Below are 13,881 nucleotides of genomic sequence, written 5' to 3' on the forward strand. Positions count from 1 at the left end.
AAAACATCTTCCGTGTAGGACCTTAGATTTTCACTGTATCCCCCCCTTGTTTTTAATTCATATTTGCCTTGTCTGTACCTAATTACAGTAATTTTTGAGTCTTTTAAGTGTTCAACTTGTTTTCAGTGAAAGAACAACTTTCTACCATTTTATGAAAGACTGTGTTAAAATGCTTAGTTTATAGTAACTGGAATAAGTAGGTTTGGGAGCCAATACAACTGACTGTGGGTAAGCACACACATCATCTGGTAGAAGCAGAAATAGACATGTACTGCAGAATAGCCCACCAATGGGTAGATTCCATATGCCATGAGGTTTCAGCAGCTATGTTTTACAAGGACCTGGAAAGCTTCTGTTAATCTGGCAGGTTGGTTAAATGGAATTCAATTAAGAACCTCCATAATGAGTCAGTCATTTTCATTAAAAGTTCTTTGCTTTTGTATATTTTGTCTCATGGTAGGTTTGAAAAGTACCCATTTCATCTCTGACTCAAAAAGCAGAGGCTCTGTAACTTCCCTCCAAATATTAAACATTGCCATTATTAACACTGATTTTAAATAGGATAGGTAGAGGGCATTTATACTTTGAGGAAAGGGTCTCCCTAGGTTATTCTGATGGACCCTCATATACTCCTAATTTTCTACCAGACTCTTGACAGTGGTAAAAAGGATGGTGAGTGTATACCAGTCTTTTTAAAAATTTTTTAATCTTAACAGTACATATGGTAAATCTTGCCAAGGAAGTGTACTGGGAAGGACCACATTTCAGTGACTGTGTGGTAATCCATTAGAGAGGTGTAAAATTGTTTCTCCTTGTTAAAGAATGTATGGTTTGTAATTTTATTATTTCAGTGAACATCCTTTTATGTATTTCATACACAGGTGAGAAAGTTTCTATAGAATTCATTCGTAGAAGTAGTATTACTGGGTCAGAGTGTTTTTTAAACATTTAAAATTTTAATAGGTATTGCCAAGCACATCAGTTTTCACTCCCATCTTTGTTGAGTCCACTGAGAATTACAGTTTTTCACTTTTTGCAACTGCGTTGGCATTAGAATATTTTTTGAGAGTGGATGAGATTATATGGGGCCAAATTAATTTGAATTTGTCAGTCTGTCAACATTCTTTAATATTCTCTCAGCAGAACTCATGAGTGTCAGCAGACTCTTAGTACCAAGTTTTAGTTTGTGTTTAATTTTTATTATTGCTTGTTTTAAGACATGTTTGGTTTCCTTTAGGCAGATCCAGAAATTTCTCTTTCCCTCAATTCTTTCATGTCTTAACTTCAGGAAAGAATACATGGCAAGAAGGAACAGATCTACTATTAGTCTCGCTGCTTTTTGATCTTACCAGAAGGCCACTTAATTGTACGGGTTATATCTTAAAAATGCTGTCATTTTAAGACCCTTACCATATAATTTAATTTTTCTTGTGGAGAGTAAATCTTGGCTAACAACTTTACTCTTTACATTTTTTAACTCTTTACCATTGGGAGCAACCTTCCCAAAACTAACAATGGAAAACTCAGAGAATTTATATACACAGACAGTAGAATTTGCTGTTCAATAATAATTATTGAGTATTTACTATATGCCTGGCACTTTGTGTGCCTATCTCACTGAATTCTCAAAATAACTATGAAGAGAGAACTTTTTCTCTTCTTTTAAATTTTTTTTACAGAGTAGTATTTTGAATTACATATAATTTGCCTACTGTTAGTTTATACTCTTAATTAAGGTGCTAAAAGATCTGTAATCACCAGGCATATTACATTATGGTACTAATATTAAATTTACTAAGGCAGAGAAAAATACAAAATTTTTGTGTTACATACATATTTCTGTATTTGCATGATCCTGAGCTATTACAGCTAAGGCACACAACACAGTTGAAATAATCCAGTCAGAGTGACATGATCAGTCAACCTATGCCACTAGCCTCCATGATCCAAAATCACTTTGCCAGTGATTCATCCTTGGAATGTTCTGGGTTAATGGCTTATGTACTTTCTCTCTCCCTGCCCTGAGTCATGGCTTTGATCCTAGGTTAAGTCAGAGAGCTGATCTTACCCCTTTTATGTGTTTTTATTTGAATCTAACAGACTCATACTCATCACCCAGTGATAAGTGCTGCTAATAACATTTTGGTGTATTTCTTTCTACTCTTTTGTATATAATTTTTATAAAATAGGGGTAATTTTAATTAGTAGAACTATTCTTGATATTGTTGGAGAAGAGCAGGTTGTAGTCTTTTGTACAGGTACTTGTTAAAAATACAAAGAGGGTGAAGTGTTGGAAAACAAGATTAGAAATGGATCTGATTTATGTTGGGGTTTCCACAGATGTACTGTGGTGATACAGTGATCCTTGGTGAATGTTACTGTTGACATGGTTTGCAAGTCATACACTGATTTGGAACATTTAAACTGTATGTGTGTGTGTGCACGTGCATGTGTGTGCACACACACCAACGTGCAAACGTGAGCACTCACATTGGCTTGTGGTGGTTCACAAGGCAGTATCTAACATAATGCAGTCAGATTTCCTAAAGGGGTGTGTTTTCTTTCAAGGTATTTTGATTACAACTATAGCTTCCAAGGGAGAATTGCAGAATTGGCCTGACCTCTTACCAAAACTCTGTAGCCTGTTGGATTCTGAAGATTACAACACTTGTGAGGTAAGGATTTTTGCTTCATATATAATTTTTCTATTTTTCTTTTCATGTTTATTAGTAATATTGAGAAAAAATAATTCCTCTGAAACATATAACTTCAAAACTTAGAAGCCTAAAGTTTACCTTTTTGTTTTACGTTAGTGATCGTGTATCTTACTGTTTAAAGACCGTTAAGTTATAAAACCTGTTTACTATATTTCCTACAAGGAAATATCTTCTGTCTTTGTATTTTAAAACTATTCTTGGGTGTGTGTATATGTAATCAGCAGAGCAATTGTCAAGCTTAATCAGGTGAAGTAGTATTTTTCGAAGATGGGCTTAATTAAATTTACCAAATTCCCAGACTGTGGGTACATTTTCAGTGTCTCTAAGTTGTTTTTGTGCCTCTTGTTGTATGGTATGTCTGAGGTATATGTAGTATAGTTTTAATTATATATTAATTATAATCTCTTGTTTGCCACTGATCAAATCAGTAGCAACCTTTCTATTTGGGGAGATGAAAGGGAATCTGTATGGATTTGTTTTCCTGTAATTTCTCACTTAATGAGTACTTTAACCATCTCTTTAATTAGCAGGCTTCCAGTTTGGATAGAAATCTGTTTTAAATAGAAATCATTTTAGGTGTTTTGCCTCTCAAGGCAGTGACTTATCTCCCTCTCAAAAAAGAGCAAGGCTTGGAGGCAGGGCAGGTGCAAAAATAACCTAATAAAAAGGAATCAGGTGGTCTTTTTGACTTAACGTTTTGTTGCCAGATCCGACTTGGGGAAGAGAGGACCAGGGAGAGGGAAAGCTAGCAAAAAGGAGTCTTAAAAAGTCACTCTTCTCCCTCCCTCAAAGAAAAAGAAAACAATCTTGCATTCTCATATATACATTTTCTAGTAATGCCTTGGAAGGTTACAGAAAAACTAAAATAAAAATAATATTTAGCCATCAGGTAACAGTTGATTAAAATTTAAATAGTGCTTTGGTATAATAACATAAAAGGAAGCCAAAATTTTAAGCAAGCACATTCCAAGAATAAAAAGTTTAAACTGATAAGCATGAAATTGTGGAGCTACTAAGTCATACAGTATTCTTAAATTAACCTGTAGTGTAGAGAATAAGTCCCAAGGTGCTGCTGATAGAATTATAAGCAGAGTAAAGTAGGTGGTTGAGGTAACTGGTAGGTTAGATATTATATACAGGAGCTCTCTAGGTAAGCCACTTGGTTGTAAAGTGGTTGTAGGGGAAATTGCCAATTTGAATTGCCTGCCCTTTTAACAACTTTTGTCAATGAATGGTTTACATATAAATAATTTTTTGATGATAATTAAGACCTCCTTTTGTTCTTCAAAAAGAGAAGTGGTACAATGGTTAAATGCACTTATACGTAAACATAGAGTTTTACATTGTTTTAACAAACTGGTATTTAATAAGAGAAAAATTAGTGTTGACGTAAAATTGGCAAGAATACTTCAGAAGTTAAGTTTTTTAATTAGATGATATTATTTACAGTCCCTGACGATAAAATTCTAAGACATTTAATGCTAAAATTAAAATGTACCATTATATTTAAACTGAGGTTTTAAATACCTCAGTGGTATTAATAAATTTCTCTTATAGCTGATGATTAAATGTATAGATTTTATGATGCAGGTTTTATGCAGACTGGGAACATTAATCCATACAAATTAGTTAATATTCCTCAATTTGCTTTTAAAATGGCTTCATTTTTAATTCTAATCATTGAAATGTCTTTTACAGGGAGCATTTGGTGCCCTTCAGAAGATTTGTGAAGATTCTGCTGAGATTTTAGATAGTGATGTTTTAGATCGTCCTCTCAACATCATGATTCCTAAATTTTTACAATTCTTCAAGCACAGTAGTCCAAAAATAAGGTATCTATATAGCCAATATTAAATTAATTTATAAACTCTGATACGAACCTGACCACTCCCTTATTTTGCACTACCTAGTATTTTTGCGATCGGCAGAAGATAACTGGCTGTTCCATAGAGGTGGACTTGATCATTGAAATCTACTCCTCTAATGACAGCCTGTGAAATGTCACTCTGCTGAAATTTTCATTGACTATGACACTTCTCCACCATCTACATGGTTAATTACCTTTATAATGGTTAACAGTCACGCTTTTAAAGTCCTTTGTGTGAGGCTGAAATTCAGTGTGGGGCGGAGCTTGTCGGGGTTGACACATACTGTGGAAAAATAGCGAGCATAAGGGGTTAGGTAGTGATTCACAGGTGTGTTACGTAGCACATTCTTTGTCACAGGCAGCAATTGTGCAGAAACCCTGAACAAAGTAAAGTAGCAAGGCTTTTCTGAACGATCAAAGCCAAGATCACTTAAGAGGGAACAACAGTACAAAGTCCCTGGAGTTAGGAAGAAACCTTTTAGAGTGACAGAAGAAAACGATTTTGTAGCACAGTAGGAAATGAAGCTAGAGGGGTAGAGAGTAGCACATTACAGGATTACAGGGGTGTGTTTACGCCAGTAATCGGCACGCTGTGACCCGTGTGGCCAAATTCACACGTGACTTATGAGCTACAAATGATTTCATATTTTAAAAGGTTGAAGTGGGCGGGTGGGTAATAAAGCTGCCACAGAGGTCTTATGTGGCCCACAAAGCTTAAAATATTTACCTTTTGACTTTTGGCAGGAAAAGTAGATTCCTACTGGAGCAATCTGAACAAGGATATTATGTGATCTTATTTATGTGTGTCAAACAGGTAGTGGGGTTTTGCATAATGGAAATTGGGAAACCAGTTAGAGCCTGTTGGCATAATCCCGTTGGGAAATTATGGTTTGGACTAGAGGAGAAGTGGAGGTAGTAAGTGATTAGATTATGGGTATATTTTTAACAGTAGTGCCATTAAGAATTGCTATGGGATTAGATTAGGTATGTCAGAACACATAGGCTGTAGAACAGTCCCCATTTTCAGTTTCAGAAGGAATGCATACCCATTATTTTTAAATCTAAAATAATAAATTCCCGTTAGGTCCCCATCCAACCTCCCACTCTTGAGAGCGAACATGTCCTTCCAGATGCTTTTCCACTTTCTTAGTAGCATTAACATATTGCTCCACAACCTGCATTTTTCACTTAACACGGAAAGAATGTGAAGAATATGTTTAATACATAGAGAGTTTTGACTCATTCTTTTTAGGGTGCGCGTGTGCACATATGGCTGTACATACACTGTAATATTTTTATGGAGGAACGTTTAAATTCTTGCCAGTCTTCTGTAAATGGAACAGAGCTTCAATGAGTGTATTTTGAATTTTGTTTCTAGGTCTCATGCTGTTGCCTGTGTCAATCAGTTTATCATCAGTAGGACTCAGGCTCTGATGTTGCACATTGATTCCTTTATTGAGGTAAGATTTGTCCTCCCCCCACGCCACCTTATTTTTGAGGAGGTTAGAAACTGTTCATTGCATGTAGTTTTATTTTATAAATACGATAATTTATAATTATGAGCTGTCAATATTTAAATTATTTCTGATAGTATTAAAATTGGGTACAGTATAAACTTTGTGATTCTCGTTAACTGAAAATAAAACTGCTTTTCCTCTCACTGAGTTTTCTACTTGTGCAAACATTGATTATGGTATGTGTGTGTTTAATATCTTGATTATAAAAGTTTCTACCTCAATATACTGTTCAAATTGCATATGGAAATTAAATCTCCCAGCTCGTTTGTGATGTTAGAAACATGAAGAAGTTGAATAAACTTTATTTGATAAAGAATCTGAAGGTGTAAATGAAAAGGATAGTACTTCTATTTTTCCATTGGGTTTCAGTGTAAAATGAGAAGTTTCAGGGGGGAAAATTGGCTGTTAAAGCTCAGCGTGCATTTCTTTTTTTTTTTTTTTTTAAAGAGGAGCAGCCAGGGTGAGAGCTAGGAAAGGATTTCTTTTTTTTTTTTTTTTTTTTTTAAATAATTTTTTATTTTTTTATTTATTTATGGCTGTGTTGGGTCTTCGTTTCTGTGCGAGGGCTTTCTCTAGTTGTGGCAAGCGGGGGCCAGTCTTCATCGCGGTGCGCGGGCCTCTCACTATCGCGGCCTCTCTTGTTGCGGAGCACAGGCTCCAGACGCGCAGGCTCAGTAATTGCGGCTCACGGGCCCAGTTGCTCTGCGGTATGTGGGATCTTCCCAGACCAGGGCACGAACCCGTGTCTCCTGCATTGGCAGGCAGATTCTCAACCACTGCGCCACCAGGGAAGCCCCGACAGCGTGCATTTCTTTTTTTTTTTTTTTTTAAAGCAATCTTTTTTTTTTTTTTTTTTAATTTTATTTATTTATTTATTTATTTATTTATTTATTTATTTATTTTTGGCTGTGCTGGGTCTTCGGTTCGTGCGAGGGCTTTCTCTAGTTGCGGCAAGTGGGGGCCACTCTTCATCGCGGTGCGGGGACCGCTCTTCATCGCGGTGCACGGGCCTTTCACTATCGCGGCCCCTCCCGTTGCGGGGCACAGGCTCCAGATGCGCAGGCTCAGCAGCTGTGGCTCACGGGCCCAGCTGCTCCGTGGCATGTGGGATCTTCCCAGACCAGGGCTCGAACCCGTGTCTCCTGCATTAGCAGGCAGATTCTCAACCACTGCGCCACCAGGGAAGCCCCAGCGTGCATTTCTAATGGTACTTTTTTTTTTTTTTATAGCTACTTTATTTATTTATTTATTTATTTTTGGCTGTGTTGGGTCTTCGGTTCGTGCGAGGGCTTTCTCTAGTTGCGGCAAGTGGGGGCCACTCTTCATCGCGGTGCGGGGACCGCTCTTCATCGTGGTGCGCGGGCCTTTCACTATTGCGGCCCCTCCCGTTGCGGGGCACAGGCTCCAGACGCGCAGGCTCAGTAGTTGTGGCTCACGGGCCCAGCTGCTCCGTGGCATGTGGGATCTTCCCAGACCAGGGCTCGAACCCGTGTCCCCTGCATTAGCAGGCAGATTCTCAACCACTGCGCCACCAGGGAAGCCCTCTAATGGTACTTTTTAACTTTTTGATAAAAGCAGAAAGACAACAGGAGCATAGTTTTTTGGCCATTGAACCCTAAGCAGTAGAATTTCTTTTCAGAACTTCTGCTTGATAACAGCGATTGTGAAAGGATTATTAAAGTTCCTTAAGCACTTCACTTTTATCTTCATCAAATGAAATTTAAATAGTCTATTCCTTTTCAGCTCTCCTTTAAAAAAAAAAAAAAAAAAAAGTCCTTCAGAGACCATATTGCTGTATTCCTGTTGGGAAATTACAAGAAAGAAGGGGGGGAAATTATGTCTTTTTTTTCTCATCACTTAAATTGACAAGCTTCTTTCTAAACATCTTTTACCAATAGACTACAAGTAGTAGCCATTAGAATCCTCAAACCATTTGAAAATTGAAATGAAAACATGCATCTTAAATACATTTTACTGAATACTTACTGTGACTCAGGCACTGTGCTTGGTGCTAAGGATACATAAAGAAATTTTATGCTTCAAGGTGTTTTCAGTCTAGTTTGGTATAGAGGGTAGTGTACAGTATTAGAAGTTTGGAGTAAGACTGCCTGTGTTCAAATCCCAGCTCCACAGCTTAGTAGCTTGTTAACCTTGGGCACCTTATTTAACTGGTATTTTCAGTTTTTATAAAATAAAGCTAATAATAGACTTACCTTGTTGGATTGTTTAAAAGGTATTGGCTAAAAATAAATTGGAACAGTGCCTGCTACAAAGTAAGCACTCCACATGCTAGCTACTGCTATTATTTTTAGAAGCAGTAGTAGCTTTTATTGTAATTATAATAGTATTCCCTCTTAGTGTTCTTCTCTCATGACTTATTAAAGAGAACAGTAATAGACATACCAGCATCTTATACAGAAATATAATTTAGAATAAAATAAATTCTTTCTGAAAATAAAAATTCCACAGGGCCATACTCAGCAAGTGGAACAAGAACGTTTCCTGACATTTAATAATATTTTCCATTAGTGTTAAATACCATATTAATACTTCTCTGCTACTTGGTAATCCAGTAGGATTCACCCAGTTCTTCATCCTGGTAAGAGTAGTAAACCTCCAGAGGAGGCGCCTGACACATGGTAGGCTCTCAGTAACTATTTGCTAAATCAATAACTGGTTGGTTTTCTTCAGTCACCAGTGTTTTTATCAGGGGTTGAAATCATGCCTGCTGTGTGTGACGGTACTGATGAAAAGTGTATTGGTTACTAATACTTGGCTATAACATACCTTGGCAAAGCTGGGTATTCATACTCAAGACAATATCAACTTTCACGAAGGATTTATATAAGCAGCACTCGCTGGAAAAACCGTATTCTTACCGTGTAAAATTAAAAGAGCAACTACAGAGTTTTGAAAGCCTCAGAAGTAGAGGCAGGACTTGGAGAAATGAAAGTTTTTTTTTTGTTTTTTTGTTTTTTTTAAAGGTAGATTTATTTATTTATTTATTTATTTTTAAATTGCAAGCCTGGAAAGGCAATGAAAGGATTTTTCTTATTTATTTATTTATTTATTTTTGGCTGTGTTGGGTCTTCGGTTCGTGCGAGGGCTTTCTCCAGTTGCGGCAAGCGGGGGCCACTCTTCATCGCGGTGCGGGGACCGCTCTTCATCGCGGTGCGCGGGCCTTTCTCTATCGCGGCCCCTCCCGTTGCGGGGCACAGGCTCCAGACACGCAGGCTCAGCAATTGTGGCTCACGGGCCCAGCTGCTCCGTGGCATGTGGGATCTTCCCAGACCAGGGCTCGAACCCGTGTCCCCTGCATTAGCAGGCAGATTCTCAACCACTGCGCCACCAGGGAAGCCCGAAATGAAAGTTTTAAAAATGCTACAACAGTACTTCACATATTGTCGCATTTGATATTTAAATTTTTCCATCGTCTTACCCATTTCTTGTAATATGATTTCAGGTTCATCTCTTTGGAGATGTTTCTGTGGTCCTGGGAAGAGACAAGGGAACACATTGGATTTTACTTAATTATTTTAATCATCTTTTTACTGCTTTCAGTATGTGTGTGTATGTTGTGTGTAAATAAAGTAAAACCTCAGGAGTGAGATAGGGAAGGCTTAATTGTTTTTACTTCTGACATCTGCACTTGAACCTCTGCAAGAGACAGCTTTTTCTAGTGGAGGCTTGTTGGTATAATGAAATGAGTGTGGACTCACCCATGATTTCGTGAAAACCAAATTCAGATTCCCCCACTTGCTAGCAAGTTATATAATGTCTAAATTTGTAAAATTGAGTAGCAGCATCTTGGAGTTGAGAAGGTTAATTGAAACAGTATTGTTCATTCCGACTTTTTTTTTAAACCTTGTAGAGAAATTTAACAGCATAAGATCGATTGCTACTATTACCATTTTTTCAGTAGGTGAGGTGACTCAGTGAACGAAAGCAGTTTAGGGTCACGTTGTTGGAAACTCAGTATGTATTTCCCAATTGTTGGTGCTTTTATAGAATGTATGCCTGTTAAGAATCAGTGTTGGTAGGAATAATCTCTTAACAGACAGTAATTTTGAAGAGTAAATCAAACTGTATTTTAATGATTATCTCTAATTCTGGGTGATCTGGGTGAATGCTCCTATGTCCTAATGACATGGTTTTATTCTCATAAACTAAAGATTACTTCAAGATGCAACCACTCATACTCTGAAAAATGGCTTTAGATCATTTACCAAAATCATAATTTTTGGCAGTTATCATCCTGCGTCTGTCTTATTTTATAATCTAATGCTATAAAGTGTTAGTAGGGCCAGTTAATTCATAAGCCTTTATTTGTACAATATCTTCTTAGGTTTCTTTAAATGTTGCCGCCTTGCAGATTATTGCTTATTATGTATAAACCTTTCTAATATGTTGGAATACTTAACTAGAAGAAAATATTTCTTGTGCAATAGAATCTCTTTGCATTGGCTGGTGATGAAGAACCAGAGGTACGGAAAAATGTGTGCCGGGCACTTGTGATGTTGCTTGAAGTTCGAATGGATCGCCTGCTTCCTCACATGCATAATATAGTTGAGGTAATACAAGCAATTTAAAGGCTTTCTCCTCATCTTCCCCTCAAGAAAAATCTTGGGCACAAAACGTATAGTGTGAAACCACTGTCTTCCAATTTATTTGTCACATTTGTTGGTGGGGGGACTATAAAAATTAGTTATGATCATCTTGAAGTTAAAAATTATCTTTATGGCGATTTTTCTTTCATGAGATATAAGATGTTATGGAGGGGAAAGTTGTTTAAAGGAGTAGATAGCTTTTAACCAGTGTAACTAGGAAATATTTAGATTATTTGTATTTATTAGATATGGGTTAGGCCAAGTTTGTTTTCGACCCGTTAACTGGTAAATTGATCTGATCAACTTTTGATTTATGGTAACAGTGATAACAATTTCTGAATAGAAAATACATAACCATTATAGTGAGTTCTAGCAGACCATTTAGGTTTTAAAAGGCTCTCTTTCAGTCCTTATGTGATTAAAATAATTTTACTAGGATATTTAAGTATGTTGAGCACAGATAGCTATAATTAAAGGAAGGAATACATAATAACATAAAATTATTATTAGGAAAAGTAATTTGTTGGGCAATACTCATTATTGCTACAGTCATACCTAATTTTCACATTGCTGAATATAGTTGTACTTAAAGGATGGCATCTAAGACCAGTTAGAAGAAGGCTAGCATTCATGATGTTCAGCAACTCCTTTTCTAAAACATAAGGAAAGATAGTTGTAGTGATAAGGATATGTAGCAGCAAAAGATGGGGATAAATGACACTCTCTCTGATAAAGATATTCTCTCTGTAAAGTGTTTAGAAGAATCAGGTGGGGTTGGTTGAGAGTTTAGTGAGAGTCTGGGGTTAACCAGAAAGTTAAGAAAGACATTTAATCATTTGCCACGTCACAGCTGGGGAACCTAATTTACAAGGCTACAATTCTTTCTTCAGCAATACCCAGCATAGTAGTAGGACATGGTAGGGGCTAGCCTGTCACAACAGTTTTGTTGCTGTATTTTGTCGTGTGAGATGTTTCATTCAAGAATTTATCACTTGACCCCAGATTCAGTCCCAGGTACATTGGGAATTCATGCCTTTGATTATGTTTATTTTGTTTTTGCATGTAAGGTTTTTGGTGGGGGGGGGGGGTTGGCCGTGCTGTGCACCTTGTGGAATCTTAGTTCCCTGACCAGGGATCGAACCCAGGGCCCTGGCAGTGAGAGCGCCAAGTTCTTAACCACTGGGCTGCAGGGAATTCCCGGTATGTTAGGTTCTTAAAAGAGGGGTAGATTTGGATAGATTTGGAGATCAGATTGTTCCTCCAACTTAAGAGTGGATTTGGCTTGGTATGTTCAAAGGACATGAAGGACATGATAAACCTATTTTGTTGGCAACTAGAAATTAGAGTTGACAAAGAAATGTCACCACTTTTTTCCAAGTTAAAAAAAAATTAATTTTTTAATTGTATAATATGTATATATCTTTTTAAATATGTGGAAGTATATACAGTTGACCCTTGAACAACACAGGTTTGAACTTCATGGGTCCACTCATACCCAGATTTCTTTTTACTAAATATGTACTACAGTACTACACAACCCAAGATTGGTTGAATCTGCAGATGAGGAACTGGATACAGAGGAACCGTATATATAGAAGGTTGGCTATAAGTTATAGGTGGATTTTTGACTGCTTGGAGGGTTGGCATGCCAACCTCCTCACTGTTCAAGGGGTAATTGTAATTATAAGAGACAGCTTGGGTAGTTATGTTATAAAAATGATTGTCCATTTTATGAATGGTTTAATGGTGTTTTTTATTTTGATACATCTATGAAGACAATGTTTGAATATTAATACTTTTTAAAAATCTCAGTGGTTTCATGAAACAGTATACACCTATATAGAAGCAGATAAACATGAATTGGACACTTTACATTAAGCAACGTTCTAAAACAGTAGTTCTTAAGTTTGGCTGCTCTTTAGAATTGATTAGGAAGCTTTTTTTAAGAAATACAAAGCCTAAGTCGAGAACCTCTAAAAGTGCAAGGCCCATAGCAAAGGACCGTTAACTTGCTGAAATTAAATTAGGTTTATTTTAATTGTATGATTTAAACTGATTAATACTAAGCCTCCTTTGTTTACAGTACATGCTGCAGAGGACCCAAGATCAAGATGAAAATGTGGCTTTAGAAGCCTGCGAATTTTGGCTCACTTTGGCTGAGCAACCAATATGCAAAGATGTACTCATAAGGCATCTTCCCAAGTAAGTGTACCTTCTTACAAATACTCCCTTGTTGTTAAATTTAGCAGTGATTCCTCATTTTCATATTTTTAGGTTACATTCTTATGCCATCAGGTAATGAAGTTCTAAAGAAATAAGGCTTAATTTTACCGATGCTATAAGTAAAGACATTTTTGAAGAAGCAGTTACTTTTGTTTTCTAAATTACATGAGGGTGGTTTGTCCTGAATTATAACTAATTTTGGATAATCCATGGCACAATTTTTTATAATCTTATAATTTGACTATGGGGTCTCATGGATTTCCTACTAGTTGTGATACTATGCAATTTTTGGTCAATCTATTGTTAAGCCTGTTTTTAACCCAGTGAATGCTGTTAAATCAGTTATTTTTTTAATATATTTTTTCCAGTTTTATTGAGATAAGTTGAATTTGATATAAAATAGCATATTAGTTTTAGGTGTACAACAATGATTTCATATATTAAAGTCAGTCACTTTTAAAAGTAATGCTCATGTTCTTTTGAAAATAAAGAAAATACAGGCTCATAAAAGAAAATTAAAATGTAGAAAACTTAAAATGTCTTGTATTTCCACTCCCTTGAGTCATCACTGTTAGTATTTTTGGTGTGTTGTCTTTTAATGTTTTTTTCTGTGATAGTACCATATACCAAATGTGATATATTCAGAGTGTTTTGGGAAGAAATATATTTGGTAGTATGTACATGGCATGTGGCTATAATTAATGCTTACATTTTTGATTTTACTATTTTGTGGTTGGCTCTTTTCAGTTATTATAGGTTGTGCACTTTCCTCCATGTCATTACTCTTTAAACTTTGAGTACTGTTCCATCATGGTTTGTGTACCATATATATATATAATCGACTCTTCTTCTATTGTTGAATGTTTAGTTGTTTGCCCTTTTTTTTTTTTAACTCACAAATAATCCTGGACTGAGCGTCTTTCTTTGTCCATAAGTAGTGATTTCTTTCA

General features: G+C 36.4%; 1 protein-coding gene across 4 annotated transcripts in view; it reads left to right on the top strand.

The window, feature by feature from the left end:
• TNPO1 (transportin 1) overlaps window positions 1-13,881 on the top strand; it is a 92,782-nt gene that overhangs the window by 41,609 nt on the left and 37,292 nt on the right. For all 4 annotated transcript variants that reach the window (XM_057539776.1, XM_007175942.3, XM_007175940.2 and 1 more), the window contains 5 exons: window positions 2,569-2,675; window positions 4,416-4,549; window positions 5,963-6,044; window positions 10,550-10,672; window positions 12,792-12,910. In XM_057539776.1, coding sequence (XP_057395759.1) covers window positions 2,569-2,675; window positions 4,416-4,549; window positions 5,963-6,044; window positions 10,550-10,672; window positions 12,792-12,910 — 565 coding nt within the window. The remainder of the gene's footprint in view (window positions 1-2,568; window positions 2,676-4,415; window positions 4,550-5,962; window positions 6,045-10,549; window positions 10,673-12,791; window positions 12,911-13,881) is intronic.

This window comes from Balaenoptera acutorostrata, chromosome 2 (assembly GCF_949987535.1).
Source record: "Balaenoptera acutorostrata chromosome 2, mBalAcu1.1, whole genome shotgun sequence".
NCBI classification, from domain to species: Eukaryota; Metazoa; Chordata; class Mammalia; order Artiodactyla; family Balaenopteridae; genus Balaenoptera; species Balaenoptera acutorostrata.